The sequence below is a fragment of the Alosa pseudoharengus genome, unplaced genomic scaffold (genome assembly GCF_046254945.1).
Source record: "Alosa pseudoharengus isolate Yale_2024_CS ecotype anadromous, Long Island Sound unplaced genomic scaffold, YU_APseudo_1.1 YU_APseudo_1.1_scf_16, whole genome shotgun sequence".
Classification (NCBI taxonomy): Eukaryota; Metazoa; Chordata; class Actinopteri; order Clupeiformes; family Clupeidae; genus Alosa; species Alosa pseudoharengus.
This window is the reverse complement of record NW_027468630.1, coordinates 19,182,457-19,205,714: the sequence shown is the minus strand read 5'-3', so window position 1 is coordinate 19,205,714 and position 23,258 is coordinate 19,182,457. Positions and strand designations below refer to the sequence as shown.

General features: G+C 39.9%; 3 protein-coding genes across 4 annotated transcripts; 2 read left to right on the top strand and 1 right to left on the bottom strand.

Moving 5' to 3' along the window:
- Positions 1-6,611: 6,611 nt before the first annotated feature.
- fth1a (ferritin, heavy polypeptide 1a) lies at positions 6,612-10,142 on the top strand. Its single transcript, XM_076287342.1, has 5 exons — positions 6,612-6,918; positions 8,100-8,205; positions 8,602-8,748; positions 9,474-9,599; positions 9,688-10,142. The coding sequence occupies exons 2-5, from the start codon at positions 8,104-8,106 to the stop codon at positions 9,844-9,846; spliced, it is 534 nt and encodes a 177-aa protein (XP_076143457.1). The 5' UTR covers positions 6,612-6,918; positions 8,100-8,103; the 3' UTR covers positions 9,847-10,142.
- A 3,746-nt stretch (positions 10,143-13,888) lies between these two features.
- On the top strand, positions 13,889-14,560 carry saa (serum amyloid A). Its single transcript, XM_076288145.1, is given in 4 exon segments — positions 13,889-13,917; positions 13,919-13,974; positions 14,123-14,261; positions 14,377-14,560. Coding segments are annotated over 4 exon segments (363 nt in total). The 3' UTR covers positions 14,516-14,560.
- Positions 14,561-16,366: 1,806 nt separating this feature from the next.
- rplp2b (ribosomal protein, large P2b) lies at positions 16,367-18,426 on the bottom strand. Of its 2 annotated transcripts, none has more exons than XM_076287340.1 (5): positions 18,339-18,426; positions 17,785-17,908; positions 17,451-17,499; positions 17,235-17,327; positions 16,367-16,484 (listed from the first exon to the last, which is right to left on the bottom strand). In XM_076287340.1, the coding sequence occupies exons 2-5, from the start codon at positions 17,905-17,907 to the stop codon at positions 16,405-16,407; spliced, it is 345 nt and encodes a 114-aa protein (XP_076143455.1). In that variant the 5' UTR covers position 17,908; positions 18,339-18,426; the 3' UTR covers positions 16,367-16,404. The 2 variants fall into 2 exon arrangements, with proteins under 2 accessions (XP_076143455.1, XP_076143456.1); XM_076287341.1 differs by having other exon boundaries at positions 18,327-18,395.
- Between the last annotated feature and the right edge of the window lie 4,832 nt (positions 18,427-23,258).

The following is a 23,258-nucleotide window of genomic DNA, read 5'->3' as shown; positions in this document are numbered from 1 at the left end:
CGCGACCCAACTCGTGACTGTGGTAGTTAACAAACTAGATCCTAATAGAAAGCTGTTAGCTTTCCTAATCTATATAAGGTATAAGCTAGGGGTATTAAACAACATAAATTGTCACTAGGCTATGCTGGCGACCCAAATAAAATCTCCTACGACCCACCTGTGGGTCGCGACCCAGTCTTTGGGAACCAATGACTTAGCATGCCCTAGCCTAGAAATCTATACGCACCCTAGCGGCGGCAAATTAATTTGCTCAGCCTGTACGTCTAGTATCAAACCATAGGGATTTCTATTGGCTGACGCCGTGGACGTCATCCAATCACAGCGCTCTATTTTGTTAGAGTCTTAAGGCGGGCTTAACAGGATAACGACAGTCCTGCGACGGTGAACAACAAGGAAGGTGGCTATGGCGAACGAAGAGCGGTTGTTTGAATCGGCGTTGGCGTCAACTTTGGAGGAGTTGGACTTGTGCTTTTCTTTGAAAGTTGAGCAACACAATGCACTTAAGTCATTCCTTTCGAAGAAGGATGTATTTGCCGTTTTGCCGACCGGATACGGATATGGTCGTAGCGCTGGCCTATTGCATGCCTAGGCAGTTTGAAAGACAATTCTCTGCCCGCCCCTTGGATTAAGCGAGGTGAATGGTTCGATTCCAGACTATACATTTCAATGATATAGGATGGCCCGCCAGGCTGCATGCCCACCATTACACTGGAGTTGTTAAAAAACGTTTTTTTATTCTCCTGCGACGATAGGCTACTTCAGGTAATTCGCTCATTAGCTCAGATCAGTGACTATCAGAGGAAACGCGGGGGAGAAAACTCAAACAAGTTAATGTTAGACTAGTGTGTTACAGTTTCTCGTTGCAAAATCTAAATTTCACTGGAGCTCCATGTGCTTTTGTAGGCTACACGCAGTCTCAAAAACACTGTTTACAGCTTTTCGAATCACTGTACAAGGTCATTTTTTTTTATATAGCAATAATTTAGATACACGTATGGGGTGGGTGCAATTGCGTTTTCTAAAGAATCTCCCGTCTTGGTTTTGTACAGAAATTAATATTAAGTGACACATACGTAAAAGGGCGGGAAAAAATGTCACCATGTAGCAGGCTACGATATAAGGTCTGGAATTTAATTTAATATTGTTGTAATGGTAGGATAACTACATAGTTTACACAATAATTACACTGTGTTATAGTATATCAATGCATTTATTGACTTTCAATTACCCAAAATCGTGGCTCTGTCTATCATTGAACAGGAGCCTATTTAATGCATTCTAATCGATTCTAATCCATTGTCCATCACTTCCAATTAAGCAATTGTTTACTAAGCAATTGCTTAGTTGTGTTTTTTTATATTATATACTTTTAATTACTTTTTCTGCTGTTAGTGAATGTGTGTGTGTATGTCTGTATGCTACTATGACCTTGAATTTCCCCTAGGGATCAATAAAGTATCAGAGAATGTCTAATAAGGGGAGAACCGCCACTCTCTGGAAACTTCCGGTTTCTGAACTGGTTGCAGTTCCTTTTCTGGTTCCACATGAGGGCGCTCACGAATAAGTGCAGAATGAATGGAGGTCTATGGAGCTGTACCCCTCAAATCCACTTTTCTCGGGATATAATTTTTTGCCCAGAAATTTGTATGTTGCAGTCGAAAGAGGGGGCAGAGAAAATACAAACCGCTGAGTATTATATTTTTTGAGTCACTTATTTGTTCTAAAAAGCCTTTCAAATGTGTCAATGACGTCATTCATTAGCAGAAAGCTAGTGTGTTGTGGGCAACAACGACCCAACCTGTAAGAAATCGAAAGGACGTGACTACTCGTTCATTCAACTTTTGACCTATAATCCGTATTGAGCTTGCAGAAACCACAATCAAATATTCAATTTCTCAACGACAACCAGGTGAAAGAGACAAATTTAGCCATCTAGCTCCATAGACCCCCATTGTTTTTGCACTTATTCGTGATCGCCCCTAGCGGAACTGCAACAGATTGCAGGTACAATGGAGTTAATAGGGAGTGATCCGGCTCTCCGTAAACGGGCTCTGAAAGTATCTACAGAGAATGTCTAATAAGGGGAGAACTGCCACTCTCGGAAAACTTCCGGTTTCTGAACTGGTTGCAGTTCCTTCTGTGGTTCCACATGAGGGCGCTCGTCCACGAGTGCAGAATGCATGGAGGTCTATGGAGCTGTACCCCTCAAAATCCACTTTTCTCGGGATATAATTTTTTTTCAAGTAATTTGAGTATTGTATTCGAAAGGGGAGGCAAAGAAAATACACTTGGTTGAGTATTATATTTTTTAAAGTCACTTAATTGTTCTAAAAAGCCTTTCAAATGTGTCAATGACGTCATTCATTAGCACAATGCTAGCGTGTTATGTGCAACAACGACCCAACCTGTAAGAAATCAAAATCGCTGACTAAACCTTCAACAAGTACTCGTTCATTCAACTTTTGACCTATAACCCATGTTGAAGTTATACAAACTACAATCAAATCTGAGATTTGTCAACGACAATCAGGTAAAAGAGACAAATTTAGCCGTCTAGCTCCATTGACTCCATTCTGCACTCATGGCGATCGCCCCTCTGGTGGAACTGCATCCAAAATTCGGTACAATGGGACTTAAAGGAGAATTCCGGTGTGATATTGACCTAAAGTGTGTTGAAACATGATACCGAGTGTGAACGTATGTCTCATAGCTCACCTCGGCTTGTCCCCTGTCGCTAGTTAGCCAATGCTACCAATAGGGTTTCGTTGTGGTGCCTCGGGCATCGGCCTAGCCATGAAAATAAATCACTGTTTTACACCATTTACGAGGCTCAAAGTAGCTCCATACTTCATTGGTAGACTTCCGAGGGCCTTGACATTTAAAACGAGACATGGAGAACTTTGAAAAAGCACTGGTAGTTTATTTACAAGACGATTTATACAGACAGTACCTTAAGGAATTTTACTTCTTGAATTTAGTCACGATAAGTCGAGCGACGAGTACGAACAGGTATGATAAGGGATCAGATTCCAAAAATAATTCAGTGGAAATGCATGGATTCCAGTTGCTGCTACTAGAAGCAACTGAATCCATGCATTTCCACGGAATTAGTTTTGGAATCTGACCCCTTATCATACCTGTTTGTTCGTAAATGGTGTAAAACAGTGATTTATTTGCATGCTAGGCCGAGGAACCACAACGAAACCCTGTTGGTAGCATTGGCTAACTAGTGCCAGATTTCTGAGTGCATGGGGACAAGCTGAGGTGAGCTATGAGACATACGTTCACACTCGGTATCATGTTTCAAGACACTTTAGGTCAAAATCACACCGGAATTATCCTTTAATACGGAGTGGCAAGGCTCTCCGTAGACGGGCTCTGGTATCTATCTATCCATCTACTTCCGGGAACTTTTTGAACCACGTGACCTTATCGAATTTTGAACACCCATTGTCGCAACTCTACCTGGCTCTGCATCTAGCTAAAAGCCACCTCCGTGCTACAATGTTGCTATGTTGTGAACGTCTGCATTTTACAGCTCGGATGCAACAACGTGACAGTTCATTTAAACTTCACAACGAGTTCAGCGAATTAATATACAAGTGCGGCCAAAAAAATGGATCTACTTCATAGGTGTGCAAATAACATACGGTTAATGGTCGTTCTAAATTACCTAGGACATTATATATATATATATAAATATATATATATATATATATATATAAATATATATATATATATATATATATATATATATATATATATATACCTAGGAATATATCATGAACAAAATATGTCACACAGGAATAGATATGGCGAACACACAAATGTTCAAGTAATAACACTGTCAATACAATGTGTGTCTCAACTGTACCCCGCTGACCACCTCACACATTTATCTAGATTTTGCAACGACCTTACATGACACCAGGTCATGAAATATGCCAGTTTATAGGGCACAAAATAACATGTGTGATGATACCAGTTTAACAGTCACATAAGGGTCATAAGTTATTCATTGTGGAAGGTATATGGTGAAGTGACAATTTTACTTTGAAAAAAATAACTTTTGCGATATCTTTGGATCAGAAATACCTGCTTCTTTCCAATTTTCCATGATGAAAGAGGGCACTAATTTGCATGTGCATAGCAAAAATCACAACTTGGGCTTGCTGTGCACGCAAGATATTTAAGGCGTCTCAACTGCATGTCTCAACTGTACTCAGTCTACCCTAGGCTACTCCTGCGTATCTGTACCGCTAGGGTGCGTCTAGGGTGCGTATCTGAGCTGGTCATCAATCATTGGTTTAAATTTGGTTGACATAAGACTCTTTCCTGACCACCAGGGGGAGATTTTCCACATAATAAAACCGTGATGTAGGCTGTCTATAATTCAGGGAGCTTTGAAAGATAGAAGAAACACAAATGATGCCAATGTAGAGTAAATACTAGTGTCAGTTATGAGTGGTGTCCTAATTTTAGATCATATTTTCGATCAGCTGTTTTCACCCATTCTCTGGTTTGGCACATGAGGTGCACTGAAATTAAAGTTTGGGCAGGAAGAGACCTCATTAAAATGTCAACCAGTGACGATGACAACCATGTCTAAACAAACAGGGCTATGTTGTCTGTGAAATCATAATATTTTTTATAGATGTACAGCACAGCAGCACAGCACAGCACAGCACTTATTAAAGACACAGTCAGGGATTGCACATGATGTTTAAATTTAAATTTCTTATAGCAGATGCTTTTGTGCAAACAATGTACATTTATATTTTAACCAAACGAAACACACAGAGAGGTAGCTCACCCCTCCCTTCATTCCCAGAGAAACTCCACACAGACAATTTTTTTTTACAGTGTACTCACAGGATGGGCAGCTAGTGCATCGTGAGGAGATGTTCGCTGAATGTGACATTTTTTTTTTTATTGGCTTGAAATTGCGTACAATCGCTGACTAAACCTTCAAAAGATATACAGAAGACACTGCAGAAGCCCCCAGTCAAATTGCTCTTCACTAACTTGATGCTCCTGCACTGTCCAAGTATTTATTGGTAAAAATAATAACCAAGTTTAAAAAATTACAATAAATTTGACTTGAAGTTGACTGCTTATTTGGTGGATGTTTTAGTGTTCTTTAAAGTGACTCATGGTCATCGGTTGTGAAAAAGCTTACATGGCTATATATTTATCTTTGACTATGTTGTGAGGGTGAGTTGTGGTAATGATAGTGGACCAGGGACATGCTGTGTCATTAAAGAACTCAGAATAGCTGATGTAGAGGTTCCACCCATACCTGAGTTGATGCCTGAATTACAGAGCCCCCCCCCCCCCCCTCTCTCTCCTTTAAGAATATAACAAAGTATATTTTTTCAAATGTTTTCTTCAATCAGCTATAAAGGGTGGGTGAGTTCCGAATAGAAAATGTATCTTATGTTGACTGGAGAGTTTTGCACCTTTTAGAGATGCAGAGGCGTATAGTGCAGGGTGCAAGTTTCACTATTGTCATACACTCTTCATATATTTTCTGAATGCCAGACAAAGGCCATATGGTATAGGCTGGGGGTAAAAAGGGGTAGTGGATACACCTGCTCTAACCACAGGAAACCCACATTGAATGATGTCCTGACACGGTTTGCTATAAATTAACTGTTTTCAAGTCTCAGGTCCAAGATGGAAGAATGTATGGTGTTGTCTTTAGGTAACAGCACACATTACAGAGCATGCTTTTACAAGTTAATGGACAATATCTCAGACTTTGAAAAAGTATGTAATGCTAGAGGACCTTTGGTGATGGTCAGGATAGAAGGTGATTTGCTCAGAGCCTGTCAGCGTATTTTCTTGACACATTAAAGGGTTTTAAAGTCTTTTAAAAGACAAATCTCACATAAACATTGTCTAAAAAAAGCTTGAAAGACCTTAAAATACTAACACTCACATGGTAAAAAGTCATGGCAGGCAGAGTGCTCCTCGTGCTCACAGTGACTCAAGGAGTGATACGTCATTCCTCTGATTTCATTGCACAATTAACCTCCAACCAGCCACTGTTGTACAAATCCCAGAGTAACCATTTGTCACAAAACTTCCACTGCTGTCTCAAGGTGTGTATCATGAGACCAACAAAACTTATAATGATTACCCCCCTCCCCCATCACCACCACCGTAAAAGCATTGTAGACATGACTCTCATCTGATGGTTATGGGATTTGAACAACAATTTTGAAATGTTGGTAAGACTGAAGGAGAATAACAATAATGTAAATTCAATCAATAGCCTAATGACAATAAACAAATACTTATATAAACCATAACTCATAAATAAATCCCTCTATAAAGTCATCTTAAATTATTTCTCATCAAAAACGTATTAACTGGGTCTGTGGGCTGCATGTGTAGAACAGCCTAGGCTGGACCTGATGACGCACTAAAAAACGCACTTGCATAAGAAACGATAGATCACTTTTTTTCTTAAATGTTTTGTTTGAGTTTACTAGTTACCAGCATGGCCGCCTAATTGAGTAGGTCCAAGCTTTTTCATAGGGCAGAATTTCTGATGAGGGCGGTCTACACCTACGTCATTGCATCATTTCTTTAGACTGCGCCACACGGTCAAAGTCACATCTACACGCTTACGGACAGAGTGAAGGTTACCTGCTTCAACAGTGCTTGAACGGCAACCCTCCTTCTGTCAGAACTTGCGCCTCATTAATCAGCATTTTGATTTCAGAATAATTGCAGCTAATCGAACATCGCTTAAAAAGAATACTTTCCTCAACGTCCATTTTCCAAACACGAAGACCGCTCCAGGAGTAATAATAATCGTAGCGAGCTAACGTTAGCTAGGACTGTACTTGGAAAGCTTTCAACGACTTTAACGTAACGCATTTAATTTTAATACCAAGATAATCAAGCAAGGTAAGTGTTATTTTATGATAAACGCATCACTACCCCACCAACATATACATAAGCTGTTTATCTGAACAGAAATGGTAGATAGCTCGCTAAAAAAATAGTTATTATGCTAGCGCTAGCTGGATAAGGCCTTGTTTGGCCAGTTTTACCCTAACTAGTTCGGGGGGAAGCTTGAGATGGTAATCATTTTTACTGTAGAAATACTTTTGATTTAGAAATACTGATATGTTTTACTCTTTAGGCTAACAATTGTATATAAGTGAACTCATTTAACGCACGAATGTGTGTCGTGTGACCACGAAGCTATACCGTAAACTAGCTTACTGAAGCGGTTTGTTTAACGTTACTCATGTGTGCATTGGTCTAGCATGCGCTTTAGCCACGGCGTTGTTTTCTTTGACTCCACGGTGGTCCGTCCGTCAGTAACGTTAGATATTCGGTGTTTAGATTTCCCTTATTTTTTGTTCCAGGCTACATTAGTTATAACTTATTGGTGTTTTAACTTATACGTTTATATTTTATTCTCGTGCTCTACACGTCTCGACCTAGTCATGAAGAAAAGTTGAATGCCTGCCAAGGCAGTCCAAAAGTCAAGCCGATGGTAAACACCAACTTGACTGCTAACATTTAACCGCCTTTACGAGATACTAGTGCCAGTTGAGTTGTCACGTGCTCTGCTGCTGCATCAGGACAGATAAGAAATTGTTAGTTAACTGTAGCAGTGAAATATAAACTCAACTAGGCTATTTGAAGTTGGCTAGCATATACACAGCTTATCAATTCCCGTACTGCTGTTTTTGTCACTTTTCTGTTTTAAAAGAAGTGGACTGGTATTAGATCTCGTTTAGGAGTAGATTTTATGTAACCTTAGATTAGAGTCCCGATGTTACTGAACCAGTACATGAATAATTGAGCACAATGTTAATTCTCTGTATTTCATCATCTTCCCTTACACACACACACACACACTCACTCCTGACTATGGCATTACCCAACTTCCTGTAAACTCTCCAAGGACATTGAAGCACATGATTTTATTGCTCTGTCATCATAGCCTTACCTAGTTTCCTGGCCTTGTGTATGGATGGTTATATTGAGGAAACATTAAATGTGTATTCCAGTAAATGTTTTCGCTTTTGATTGCATCTGCTTATGTTTTGTTTTTGTTTTCATGTATTTTCTAGAAACATGACCTCTCAGGTGAGACAGAATTTCCACCAGGACTGCGAGGCAGCCATCAACCGTCAGATCAACCTGGAGTTGTATGCCTCCTATGTCTACCTTTCGATGGTAAGAGAAACAGTAAAACTACCAGAGCGATGGGTAGAGAATGGTGAAATGACTGGTGGAGTTGTGGCTTATGTTGTGATGGCAAGTAGGGCTTCGGTATGAAGTGGGTGAGGGACTATTTACCTCAGTTAAACCTGGGAGCAGTGGGTTCACATCCTTAGTTAGATAGCAGAAAAGGAGTCAAAGTGCAGCCATGGCGCGAGCCTATTTGACCTGGAGATAATGAGTGCCATTGCGTACAACTCCACTGGTCTAATGCCATGGCATTTGTTTAATTTGAAGGTGGAGTACTGGCAGGTTCTGTTAACCCCAACTCTCTTCCTAACTGTTATTGAAATCCCACTCTGCCATGTGTCTCCACACTAATTTTGGCTTGTTCTTCTTTCTCCTGTTCAGGCATACTACTTTGACAGGGATGACCAGGCCTTGCATAACTTTGCCAAGTTTTTCCGCAACCAGTCTCACGAGGAGCGCGAACATGCTGAGAAACTCATGAAATTACAGAACCAGAGGGGAGGCAGGATCTTCCTGCAGGACATCAGGGTACGTGTGTGCGTTTTGAGTGTGTGTTGTTGGTATGTACGTATGTCTGTGTATACCTTTTGGGTAGCCTTTTATGGACACTTTGTGGTGGTAGCTAAACGTCATAGTTGTTAATTTGCTAAAGAGTGATGGATAGAAATAAGCAGTGCCAATGTACACGTGTTTGAAGCAGGGTCACAAATAAGTGTGAGTGCGTGTTTGTGTGCGTTGAGGAGATATAGAACCCACAAAGGGAGTTCACTAACGAAGACGGGAGATACTGAGGGAGGGAAGGGTGGAGCACATATCTCTCAAAGACATTAAGTCTCAACTGAATGAGTATGTTTTATAATATCATACTTGTATGAGACATACCTCACATAACATAATATAGCAAAATGTATATACCAAAATGTTACGTTCACCAGAATTCCATTTCAGAAAATATTAGCCACTGAATTTAAGCCATCAATTGGGAGACTTGCAAAGCCAACAACTATGACATTAAGCTTATATTTTGAGAATGCATTCCACAAAGCAAAATGTTTGAGACAGCCAGACAGCTCAACCGTGGTCAGTAAAACCTGGAAACATTCCAAATCTAAGACACTCCCCTCAGTGGGAAGTCCCATAGTGGTTTAACCGTAATGTTGTTGTTGGCTTTGTCAGATTCCTGGTTCAGGGTAGGGTGTCAGTAAAATGTGAATTGGAGCGTATGCCACTGAACGTGTGTGTGTCACTTACAGAAGCCTGAGAGGGACGAGTGGGGTAGTGGAATGGAGGCTCTCGAATGCGCACTCCAACTGGAGAAGAGTGTCAACCAGTCCCTGCTGGACCTCCACAAGGTCGCCTCCGAGCGCAACGATCCTCACGTAAGTGTACACACACACACACACCCACACACCTACACACCTACAGGTCACAACTGTAACCCTCATGATAATCTGTTCTCCCTTACAGATGTGCGATTTCATCGAGACACACTACCTGGACGAGCAGGTGAAGTCCATCAAGGAGCTCTCCGACTGGGTGACCAACCTGCGCCGCATGGGTGCTCCCCAGAACGGCATGGCCGAGTACCTGTTCGACAAGCACACACTGGGCAAAGAGAGCAGCTAAACTCCCGCACCTCCACCCACCCACCCAGCCAGCCAGCCCCCATCTCCCATTCCACCTCACTAGATTTTCTCTTCAGCTCAAGCTCTTCAGCTGTTAAGATCAGTCAGTTGGCCTGAGCCAACACTCTGCTTGCTCTTTTGCCATACTAGCCGTCCGGTACTACAGTTCCCATAAGCCATAGTTCTTATCAGTGTTGTTGCTTGTCTTGAGTGGCTGCCGCTCTTGTCCTTGGCCTGTGTTGTTTTATTACTGATGTTATAAACAAACCAAATAAATGGAACTCTCTGGATTCTGAATGTCTGTTTGTTGCCTTGTGTGAAACAAGAAATCAGTGTAACCTTAAAGATTGACAGAATAATGGTTGAAACGATGGTGTAGATGGTACAAAACGTGAGGGCGGTTAGAATGTTAGAAAAACGATATACAGATTCATTCAAACTTCCTTTTTTTTGACCGGGCCAACGATGTTTGGGGCCCAAGGTGAGAACCGCTATTATTTTGTTGTTGCATCAAACAAAGCGAAACAAAATGAATAGCTGTGAAAAAGGAAGTGAGTGAAAACCATTGCTCACTTCTCTTAACTGGAACAGCTGGGGTTAAGAGGGGGTACTTTTTACGAAATAGTTCCTTAGTCTGTTACCATGGGAATGTGGCTATATGTCACAAAGAATTGCAATTTCACTTACCGTATTTTTCGGACTATAAGTCGCACCGGAGTATAAGTCGCACCAGTAAAATGTTTCATGAAGAGGAAAAAAACATAAATATATATATATGTTGCACCTGAGTCGCAGGACCGGCCAAACTATGAAAAAAGTGTGACTTAGTAAAATACGGTAATTAATTTCAAAGCATACAGAAGAATGCTAGGTAGAGTTGAAGTTCTGCAATATGACACAAGTGATTCATTAATCCATAAAATGAACATTTAAAACAGAATGTAATTCAAATAGTTGCTGTATTATAATTCTACCACACATTTTTCCCTTTCGTTTGGATATATAATGCATCTTTCTCTGAAACTTGAACTTCCATAAAGGGGCAGTAATAGTGGCATCACATATCAATGGAGCAGGGAGTTACACTATAGAAAATATATATTAAAAAAAATATATATTTACACAAGCGCACATACTAATACACAAAAGATACATACGTATACATTTACATGGATCCATAAGAAATCTTAAAGGAGAATTCCGGTGTGATATTGACCTAAAGTGTGTTGAAACATGATACCGAGTGTGAACGTATGTCTCATAGCTCACCTCGGCTTGTCCCCTGCCATAGACATATACAGAGAACTTTGAAAAAGCACTGGGAGTTTATTTACAAGACGATTTATACAGACAGTACCTTAAGGAATTTTACCGTTCGACGCCATCTTGAATTTAGTCACGATAAGTCGAGCGACGAGTACGAACGAACAGGTATGATAAGGGATCAGATTCCAAAAATAATTCAGTGGAAATGCATGGATTCAGCTTCCAGTAGCAGCAACTGGAATCCATGCATTTTTATGGAATTATTTTTGGAATGGTTGGGTGGGGAGACATTCTTTTCTCCAGTTGGGGTTTTATGCCCAGATGCCCTGGACATTTTGGGATGTCCGTTTTGCTTCCACAGCTGTGGCTGTGGGCACTGATCATGTAGAACCAATGGTTCGCAACAGGGGGACCATGTCACCCAGGGGACCTCAGAGAGTCGGGAGATCTCTTTGAACGTACGCTCAAACAATTCTGTTCAGAATTGGAATAAAAGGAATCAATACATATTTGCCATTGATGTTTTTTTTTTTTTTTTAGCCAGACTATCTGTGGAGGCAACATAATGGGAAAATAGAAAAGGCAGATTCTGCCTGTGATGGGCTATTTAAAAGTGAATGATATGAGATGACTGAGCAATCTTGCTGGGCAACCACATAATCGGTTACATGTGTTCTAATTTTAGGATCATGGTCATTTGCCTTTATGATTATGATTAAAGTTCTCCTGGAAGACAAATTGCCAGAAGAACGATACTCAGACAGGAACGTTGCCCATCAACATTGCTGAAAAATTGCCTTGTATCAGCAGCTTAAGAACCACTGAAATGGCAAAGTGGTCTAACAGAATAACCTTAACTGACTGCATTAAACTTCGGAATGTGTACAGATTAGGCCACAATGATGACTGACAGACAGGTTATCAGACAGGCTATTTCCTTGGAAACGGGGGTATTGGGGGCAACAAGGTTGAGAATTACATACATCAGAAGACAGTTCAATTATATTCTTAGTGACTAATACAGGACAGATAATCTTGTCACTTTATCAGTCAGTATATGTACTGATAAGGAGGCCTATATGTCTGGAAATCTCAAGGCCTTGGGGTTGTTTTCTTCCATGGTTCCGGAACATTTTAAGTTTCACTGGGACATGCAGACACAGCATTGTACAGCTAATTTTTTCCATTTGACTATAAAAGTGCTTTGCTTGTGTAAATCTCTGTAATGGTCTGATAACAAGTTTAATGAGTTCATGAAGTACAATTTGCCTTGCTAGATTGTTTTTTGTTCATAGCTGTAGTGTGTAATATCCCACATACATAACACTGACATTAAACTACGGTTATGGCCACTACCTCTCTGGACTCGTCAAAATGTACCTGTTCACCAGCCTATAATATCTTAGCTGATCACCCTCCTCTTGTGTTTTTCTACCTTGGTACCTTGAAATGTGCTATATAAATTCATATAAAATGTATTATTATCATTTGTTAGTATTATTATAACATTATATAACACATATACAGAACCATTATCAGTATGAGACATAATGGGAACATTGCTTGAAGTGAAAGAGAATCAAACAGAAAATGTCTTATACCGACAAGTTTTTTGGGGGGGTTGTTTCTTTGTCAGAAATGGCTCCTGGCTAGCCTGGTCTGAATGAAATCTAATGACTGGGAAATTCCCCTATGGGGGCCACCCGTAGGCAATGCTGGTGCTCCCTCCAGTGGTTAACATCTGAAACCACTTGAAAATGATATATTAAACAAAATAGATCATAGACGGATGTGGCACTTAACTTAACTATCCATTTCACGCCAACATTTGTCTTCATACCAACCACAATAAAAATTCTATACAGTGATTTGTTTGTGTGTTGATAGTCAGGAGAAATTAAAACAGGGAAACCTAATTAAAATCCCTAAACAGGCAGGAATAAATAATATTCACAAAGCCAGTACCATTAAACCAGTGATTTGATTTTACAGTATATTGCACATATTTCACATATTGTAGTTCCCAGAGTTACCTGAAGTTCAAGGCTTTTTCCAGGGTGAAATCACTTACCCCTTGCAATGTTGAGTCTGATGGCCTCAGATCATGAACATTCATAAGGAGGTACAGCTGCTATAATAGCACACCATTAAAGTGCAAGCTGGGCACAGGACAGAGTGAACACATGTTGCAGCATCCCTCCTCTCTACCTCACTGTCACACTCACCTGGCCAGGCGCTGAATTCAAAACATGACTGAGAGATAATTAATTAAAATGGTTGTGAATTGGGCAATGAGTTTAAACAGGCATGTGTTGTAACCAGGAATCTTTGATTTGGAAACATGTATGCTTTAGAAAATCAAAGGTCCTCTTAGAAAGATGCCAGCCCTGTAGTCTACTCAACTTATTGATTTTACATTTATCCTAAATTCTGATTGAAACACAGGGAATTTCCAGATGTTCACAGTTCAACCTCAGGACGTTCCAAAGACAACACATCATGCCATTCTTTTTGGAAAATCCAAACCTTACCCAATCCTACCAAACTTGAGGGCTATATAAAGTGCCACACGATTCTGGTGTGAAAGAGACCTGGAGAACCCTGTATTTCTCTGAACAAAACATCAACTATACATGTAAGTAGGCTATCTCAGATGAATAAACCATTTTACATACATCATAAAATCTCTACACAAAAACACTTAAAAACAGAAGTGTGGTGTTTAGCTATACTTTATTTAAGATGTGGACCTCTTTTTCTCAGAGTAAGTTGTAGAGATGAGGCTGCTCCTGGCTACACTACTGCTGGCTTCTAGCTGCCATTCAAGCTCAGTTGTACAACTTTCCAGCTGAGGCTTTCCATGGTAAGCACTTGATGTGGATCTCTGTACATTTGTAAGGATAGCCTACAGCAGGCCTACACCAGGTTTATGATGCACTGAAAGTAGCTATTTTATCAAGTGCTATGAAAGTTCAACTGTGACCACAGTCACTCTGTTAAATGCATTGCAGGGGCAAGGGACATGTGGTCTGCTTATTCGGATATGAGGGAGGCCAACTGGAAAGACTCAGACAAGTACTTCCATGCCCGGGGAAACTATGATGCTGCCCAAAGGGGTCCTGGTGGCAAATGGGCAGCTGAAGTGATCAGGTAATTCTTATAAGAATTTAATTCAAAGTGGAAGCCATTTGATCTTGAATACTAATTGAGCAAGGATTGATTCTGTCCGCTTCTCTCAATTAAAATAAATACCCTGCTCTTTCAGTAATGCCCGTGAAGGATGGCAAGGAAATAGTGGTCGAGGTCATGAAGACTCTGAAGCAGATCAGGAGGCCAATCGCTGGGGCCGTGAAGGAAATGATCCAAACCGCTTCAGACCTGCAGGCCTCCCTGAGAAATACTGAATCAGTCATCTTCACTAGGTGGGGATTGCCAGAAGAATGTGTGAATAAAATAGATTTTTCTTCCAGCTTTGTCTTTATTCGTGCTTATTCAATGTCAATTAAAAACTTACATCGGACATAAACCCATACTGGTAGATGTATACAAAATATTTCGACAGTCATCCAGAAGGGCCTATATGCCATGACACCTACACTTTAAAGTGCATTCTGAGACTTTATGTAGACACGTGTTCTTGCTAGATGAAAACTTGAATTCCACAAAGATGGCTGAAAAATGTCAAAGTAATTTTGAAAGCATTATCCTCCTGAGAACCAATCCATAGACCTATGTCCTCTGTAGTGGACATAAGTTCTAGATGCATACCCCTTTACCCCTTTGAGCTATTCAATCAATTCCTGTGGTCTTTTAAAGAGGACATCCTGGGCTTTCTAATGATATATCATGTGATTGGCTGGGTTGCTGGGAACCTCCTCTTCCTGGTTCTCAAAAATGGTTGATATCAAAACAAGCACATTTTATGGAAGGAGAGAAGTCAAATAGTGTATTCTTATTAAGTTTTGTTAGTCAGGAATCATATGATTAATTTTGAAAGAAGTTAAGTTATTTGCATTTTGAAATAATAGTGACTTTATGAATTTCCATTATAATGGACACCAAGAGCAAAATATTTAGATTTTTTTGGGAAATTTAGGAGATCATTTGTATAGGATGAATGAGGGGTGGGGTCAGATTTGGAGCTCTCAGGTGATGAGTGAGTGAAACAGAGATGAGGACTATGAACCTGTGCCTCAAGAAGATAGCGAGGAAGAGTAAGACTAAAAAATGAATTATTGCAGATGAAAGAAAAACATGAAAATGAAATGAACAATCCAGAAAAAAGAAATAAAACTGTCCAAAAAGGCAAATAAAGTAGTCTAGAAGGATAAATAACATTTTCCCTTATATTTGGTTAAGTTTACTCTTAATTTAATACCACTAAAAGCATAATGTCCATTTTTGTCTATTTTCATGGCTATCTTTTCATACTAAAACGGTCTTTTTGTCCATCACAGGGGACATGCTATAAAATTTAAAATTAAAATAAATTTGAAGAAATAAAAATTGTAAGATGTTTTTTTTTAATCCTAAATAGAAAGGAAATCACAAAAAAAAAAGAAATTGTTGGAAACTTTCTTGGTTCTCAGGTTATAGCTGCAGTCAACATTTGTGTCCAAAATGAAATTACAGTAAATGTGCAGAATTTAAAATTTTTTGCTTCCAAAATTCCTAACTCTCCAAGCCACAAAAAGTTTTGTGATCATACTTCAAGAGACTCCAGTTAAACTGGCCTGTTATGAGTTTGGACAGGTCAGACAACACAGAGTAGTTTGACCATAACACTGCAAATCCCAGTTCCAACTGTAGGTTAAATGTAAAATTCCATAACTTTTCCCTGCCAAAAAACCCTGAGTTTCCATTACCTACTATATAATGAACGGTACAATATACCGATCAAAGATTTCTGAGCAGCCACATAAGCGTTCTAAACTGACTTTTTCAAGCAGATGATTAAATGAGCCATTAAAAAAAGTTGAACAAGGTGAATTTGTATTAATATATACTTTTTTCACTGCTACACCAAAATTCACTGACATTCCACGACTTTGCTGCAAAAATGTTGTAATTCCCTGTCTGGAATACTTTCCAATTGATATTCCAGAAATTCCATGACCCGTGGGAACCCTGAAATACTAAAGGCCTACTGAGCGATTCTTTCGCTCTGACTAACCACTTTGACTTTAGGTTAACTGGTCAAATCGATGTACACAGTAGTGCAGAGTAACATTTTCAAAAGAATTAAGTCTCAGAAATGAGAGTTTGTACAAATTTTATTTTAGTCCAGAGAAGTTTAATCGAAGAGTCCGAATCCCATGTCGTCATCGGATTCCTCAGACTCCTCCTTCTTCTCTTCCTTCTTCTCCTCAGCAGCTGTGGACAGAAGGACAGGGTCAGTCAGAGGCCAACCATGAGGGGAAAAAATGAAACTTGAATTTGCTAGACAGGAGTTACAGGAGCTTTCCGTAAACAGCAAGCACACTGAAAACAGTCACACCAAATTGTGTGATCAATGTTGTAAACATTTATCTAAACACCCCCTTTTAAGAACTCAGACCTATTCATCAGGTCCCTTGTCACAGGTATATAAAAATTAAGAACCATGCAGTATGCATTCATAAACTAGGTGCTTGATTTTATACACCTGTGGCAAGGGACCTGATGAAACCTGTGAATAGGATTATCCAGAGATGGGGGAGGGGAAAAAAAGAAGAAAACTTTGTTCTTTACATGTGATCACTGACTGAATTAATCTGATGAGTACCATGTGAAGAAGGTCTACATACCCGTTTTACATCTTACAGCTACTCACTACATTATCAATTTTACACCTTGCCACAAACTCATCGCATCACTTGCTAGTGATGACAGGAAAGTTCATGAACTTTGAGGCCAATACTGAGATACATTTCCTGCTCAGTCATACAATGCAGGTCTTTATTTTAAAACCCCTTCAAATCAAACTAATACAGTTTGAGTATTACTGATTTTTTCAACTTGTAATTGATTAGAAAACTGCTATCCTAGCTCTACTGTCTAAACATCAGGGTCTTGCAGAACATTATAATTATACACATTAAGTGCAACAGCATTCTACATCCCAGTTAAGTTGTGGTAACTGACCTGCAGCAGGGGCAGCAGCACCGCCAGATCCACCACCAGAGGCGGCCACGGCCACAGCACCTCCAGAAGGTACGCTAGCCAGTTTACCGTAGCCTGTGGGGCAACAGACATTCACGTCATTTAAAAAACAATCTGCTAAGAGGTCAGATAAATTGTTAACGCATATTTAAATATCAGGTTTATATGTTTTGCGGCTATAAGTGTGAACCAACTTACCCTGAGCAATCACCTCCTCTACATTCTTGCCACTGAGTTCAGAGACAACCTGTAATCATAGACGTTTTAAGCTTGATTACATAGTTTATCTACATCCAGAATACTACCAAAGAGCAAGTCATTGTATGTTCAGGACGTATAAGGCCTTCATATGGCTACACATTTTCAGGAGAAACAGCAAGTTGTATTTAACTAGCATCACATTAATGTTTATTAGAAAAATGTCACAATTACAACATTTAGGAGGATCATGCAGTTAGCACTTCAACCGAACAAACTTAGTTAACGTTATTCCAATTAAGTTGTGGTAACGTTGAGGTAACGTTATGGGTACCTTCCCCAGACGTGCGTCATCGGCCTCAATACCAACGCTCTCAAGGATTTTCTTGATGTCGGCGGCATCTGGGCTCTCTTTGCCTCCGAGGGCAGCGAGCAGGTATGCAGCTACGTAACGCATGCTGAAATCACAGTCAAGAACATACAGACATTATTAGCGTTATTAGACGTTTCAAGAAATGTATTCGCGTCCTAGTGTTAGCTACTATTCACCTCACAGCTAACTAGCTGTTGTGCTTCATGACAAAATACCGACACGGTAAGAATGTAACTGCATTAATCCCTCATAAAATGTTATTAAAAACCGCTTTCCCCAGTAGCTGCCCACCTCAGGCAACCAGCAAATAAATGACGACTCGGCCACACATGGTATTGTAAACTAGCGTTAGCAGACCCGAGTTAGCAACCTCGAACAAATAAACAACCTCCTGGCTCCACACAAATATATATTTTTGCTATTCACTACAGCATGATAAAAAGCACAGTTGGTTTCATCGTTTTATTGTTTTCAATGGTGCCTATCCATAAAATAAAACTTACTCAAAGACTCACTTTTAAGACAGCGTGGTATCGCGTGTTCACGGTAGAGCTCGTACGGGCGGAAAGGAAGTAGAACGAGTTCGGAAAACGGAAGAACTTTAAGTAGGCGGGCCTTAGTAAAATTCAATTGGTGGAGAGAAATGTCTGTGAAATCTTCTGATTTAATTTGATTGCGCACGCGTATTGTAGATGTGGGCAAATATTTTCATTTTAGGAACCTTATGTCTGTCTTTTATGAGACTTACTAAATAAAAATAGTAATAATAAAAAAGCTTATTATAGATGAGTGTGTTTTGCTGTGTGTTTTTAAGTATTTGGGAAATACAAGGATACAAGGATACAAGGAAGTTTATTGTCACATGCATATAGTTACTGGAAGTAAGAAATGCAGTGGAATTATGTCTGGTGTCAGCCTATTTGTGCATTAATGGGGGGAGGGGGGGGGTAAAAAGTGCAGTAGAAGAGGGGTTTAGTAGATTAAGTGGCAAGGGCTGCATAAGAAAGGTGGGGGAGGATTGGGATTGGGGGGGGGGGGGGGTGGCACCAACAAGGAGCACCCAAGAGCAACAGGGGCAAGGAAAAACTCCCTTACCAGGGAAGAAACCTTGGGCAGATCCACGGCTCAAGGGGCTAACCCAACTGCCAGGGGTCTTGGTGTGTGTGTGTTGGGGGGATGACAGGGGAGATGGGATAGTGTGCTGTGTATGTGGGGAGAGGGCAGTGTGCAATATGTGTGTTGGAGAAGCTTCCTCATGAGACAATGTGCTGTAAGTATGGTGAAGGGACTTACTATTGCAAGCAGAGTACTGTATGATGTATGTGAGTGATGACAGTGAAGATGTGTGTGTGGGCGGGAGTGGAGCAGTGACTGTGTGTGTGTGTGTGTAGTGTGTGTGTGTGGGTAAGTGGGGGCAGTGGGCTGTAAGTATGTAGAGGATGTGTGTTGGAGAAGATCCTGAAGACAATGTGCAATGTGTGAAATTATACATAGGCCTATTATGGAAAGGCTAATAGGCCTAAACCTTTTACATTCAAAACAAATCTCTCTCTCTCTCTCTCTAGATTAGATTCAACTTTATTGTCATTATGCATGAGTACAAGTACAGAGACAACAAAATGCAGTGTGTGCGTGGGTGCGTGCGTGCGTGCGTGTGTGTGTGTGTGTGTGTGTGTGTGTGTGTGCGATTTCTAATTGACTAAATTGTTTGATATATTATAAACCATGGGTGATATATAGTCCTTGAGTATGTGAGAATAAAAATGTATATTTAGTTAACATAATAGTCTATTGTATCTATCTATCTATCTATCTATCTATCTATCTATATCTATTCATCTATATAAAAGCTGAGTAATAGCTGAACAAAACAATTCCTCTATTCAGGGCAGACTTAAGACAGGACACTCCTTCAGAACTCTTTCAAGCCTCTGTATTGTGTACAGAGTGCAAGCATTTTGGTCGAAACATTATACCCCTCTCACTCACACACACACACACACGCACGCACGCACGCACGCGCACACACACACACACACACACACACACACACAGAGATGCACTTGCATTGACAAAACAAGCAACAATACACTGTCTTCACTAGCCAGACCTCACCTGTACAGCCAACCAATGAAAGCAGAGTCCAAAACTGCTCCCTTATGACTTAACTGTACGATAAAAGAGAACAGAGAGACAGGGGAGGGGGGGGGGGAATAAACTGACTTGACTTGACTTGACTTAATCAAGTAAGACTATTTTCATTCTTATCTTATTTCCTTCATGTGACATTTCGTTTGTTTCTCACTAGAACTAATTTAGGTGTAATTTATGTTCTGAGGATAACTGCATATTATGATTATTCCACTGATTTAACCCATACTGTTTGTGAAAATGATTAAAATACAGAAACGTATTTATGTTGTAAATTTATCAACCAACCAACGTGATTCCCATGCAGTAAGCAGTGCACATCATTCAACAGCATTCCAATGCAGACACAATGCATTGCCATACAAATCAGGGCAAAACACCTGTCCCATTTTTAGCATTTGGAATTATTTTGATTTCTTTTCATGACTGATGTATGACTATGATCACTAAAAGGCCTTCTCTTTTTCAGCATTAATCGATGCATTCAATGTTAAACTTAGTCAAATAAAATGGTTGTGTATGTTCACTGTATTATCATTTCATCATTTTAGCCAATGCATAAATGAAAAAAATCTTGTTTCAATGTTATTACTATTTGGACACAGAAAACCTACATTCACTCACACTCGCTCACACTCAGAGATATACAAAGCACAGTAGCCCTATTTATTTAAGAAACAAAACCAAAGGTTAGGTCACAAGTATATTGTTACAAATCTGTTGGTACAGAGGACAAGAGCAGAGAGCACTCACTCAGGCTGGAGAAGGAGGGCCGTAATGAGGGAGGTTTGGGAAATGGGATTTAGAGAGAATAGAGAGCTCATATCACTCAAACAGCTATCACAGAAATATGGTGTAGGCTACGTTCTATATTTTGATAGTAGAGCAATTTGGCCTATAATATTTTTAGTTGTGTAGTCTGCGGTTGAGTGGTAGATTCAGTTTATGTATTTTTCTTATGGCCTGTTTATTTATGAGTGCACATGTTCATGTTCAAAGTAGGTTATCACAATTTTTGCTTTTTCTCAATAGTTGGTTACCATGGTAATTAAAGCACTAGTTTAGGGCCTGGGAAGAGTTGGTTGCTGTGGTTGTACCAGTGTGTGTTTAAGATTCATGATATTGGTTGTGTTTAAGATGCTGCATATTTGTGTGAAGCAGGGCTAATATGTTAGTCACATATTATTATTATATTATCATTAAGAGATTTATTTTCATCGATGTGCTGCTCCTTACCATTCCATATCTTACACTGAACTCTTGACAGATGTTGTTAGGGGTGTACAAACAAACAGGACCATTGTTGTGCAATATAACCACAAACACTTACAAACAAAGGACATGAATCTCAACATTGGGAGATTAAGAAAGGAGCCGTAGAGGGATAGAATTGCAAGATGAGACAAAGGGTGGGGCGAGAGCGTGTGTAATTTATCTCTTTTTAATCGATGGATCATTTTACAGGGCTCATGGAACATAAAAAGGCTCTAATACCCAATTCACCTCAGATTCCCTGCCTCAAAGAGGCAATAGAAGACAGTAATGACACAGAGAAATGAGATTTCCAGATCAAATTAAAGTAGATAAACTGTAAACAACTCGGATCCTGCTAATGATGCCAATGTTTTCTCAAATTTTTTTTAGGTTATACCATGAGGATCCGAAATAAAATGCAGACTCTCACACACTGATTACCATTTGTTTTACATCCTAACCAGCTTTTGATGTTGTGTTTGTGTTTCTTATTTCATTTTATTACTTTTCTTAGATTAGATTTCACACATGTGTATACTCTCAACCAAAGATTCTAGAACAGAGCAAGATAGATTACTGGCAGGAGAATACGTTGGATATGTTGAAGTACGTTCTATGACTATGGGCGCCATTTTGGTAAGCTCAGGTGTCGTCACAGACGCTGGCTACTGTGGGAATCCTATGGCGCTGATCCTAACCTGTTAACAATATTTATTCTGTAAAGCTGTATGCTGAAATTACGTGAAACCCAATAGACCACACCATGTCTAGACCAGTAAAATATATTTTATAAAGACAATGTAGAATTATTTCCGAGGGTAAATTAGGCTAGGGCACTGACATCTGTGCATCATCCACCAAAGTTCAATAGGCCGGTGTTGGGAAACGGAGTAGTCTAAAGGTAACACATTACAATTTAAATTTCAGTAATTCGTTATAGTTACTGAATAACTGTAACGTCCATTCCTGCAGCCTACTCACAATATCTGTCTAGCCTATTGACTTATTGTTTCCATGATTGCTTATTTAAAATATTTAAAATATGGATTAGTCTAGGCTACATTATTTCATAGAGATGTGCGTAGTGTAGAGCACCCATTCTCTCCCTGCACCTCTCTCCCTCAAGCGGGTTCAGCCCGCATCTCCCCTATACGAAAATCAAAACGGTGGCTTGTGCAAGAACTTCATGCAGACTACAAATGGCGCGATGTAGCCTACACAACTTTGTTCAAAATTGATGCATTCAAGTTCACTTTGCAAAAGTTAGAATGCCTATTAATCACAACGTTGTCAGTCGCGTTGTCAATCGCAAACTTATTCAAACCACTACGGAATTAACTGTAGCTTAATTTGTGGAGGTCGAAGAGAAAGCACCTGTTTGACATAGGCTACGCGTAGCCACGGGCTACTTGTCAGTCTGGCCGGTCTGATTAGAGGGCTTTCCTTCGTAGCCTATACGCTCATCAAAGACGCGCAAGTCAGCACTGCGCTGAGTGCTCAATAAATCAGTCCAATCGCGGCCACAGCCCCGTTTATTTGTCAGGTGTGATGAAATGCATTCATATTCCACTTTTTATGTCATAAACGTTGCATGCCTATGGAAAGGTTTTGTGGTAGGATTGTCCAATGGTCAAGCTGTGCGGCTTCAATTTGTGTTTTAATTTATGCGACGCACCGATGCTGGGTTCATCAGTTTTGCGCAAGTTTAAAACGTTTAGCCGACTGCGTATTTTGTCATTTTCGTTCTATAAGTTCCACTTTTCATGTCATGAATGTAACATGCCTAGCCTATAATAAGGCTTTGCAGTTGTACAATATGGTCAATCTATTGTCTCAATTGTGTTTCATGTGACGCGCGCACCGATGCTGGGTTCATGCACTTGGCCAGCCTAGAACAGGAACATTTTGGAGAGGGAATGAGAGAATGAACGCACGCAAGAAACACTTTTTAATTAAACGTAGCCTAATTTACAAAGACATGTTTTAATTTGGCTCCAGCCTGTATATAGGCTAATGATTTTTGAAAACGA

What these genes read in the sequence shown, in the direction of transcription:
- fth1a (XM_076287342.1), top strand. Translation starts at nt 8,104, where the DNA reads ATGACCTCTCAGGTGAGACAGAATTTCCACCAGGACTGCGAGGCAGCC. An exon ending in CCTATGTCTACCTTTCGATG is followed by an intron (nt 8,206 to 8,601) that starts GTAAGAGAAACA and finishes TCTCCTGTTCAG; the next exon opens with GCATACTACTTTGACAGGGA. An exon ending in TCTTCCTGCAGGACATCAGG is followed by an intron (nt 8,749 to 9,473) that starts GTACGTGTGTGC and finishes TGTCACTTACAG; the next exon opens with AAGCCTGAGAGGGACGAGTG.
- rplp2b (XM_076287340.1), bottom strand. Translation starts at nt 17,907, where the DNA reads ATGCGTTACGTAGCTGCATACCTGCTCGCTGCCCTCGGAGGCAAAGAG. An exon ending in AGAGGAGGTGATTGCTCAGG is followed by an intron (nt 17,328 to 17,450) that starts GTAAGTTGGTTC and finishes GTTGCCCCACAG; the next exon opens with GCTACGGTAAACTGGCTAGC. An exon ending in TGCTGCTGCCCCTGCTGCAG is followed by an intron (nt 16,485 to 17,234) that starts GTCAGTTACCAC and finishes TTCTGTCCACAG; the next exon opens with CTGCTGAGGAGAAGAAGGAA.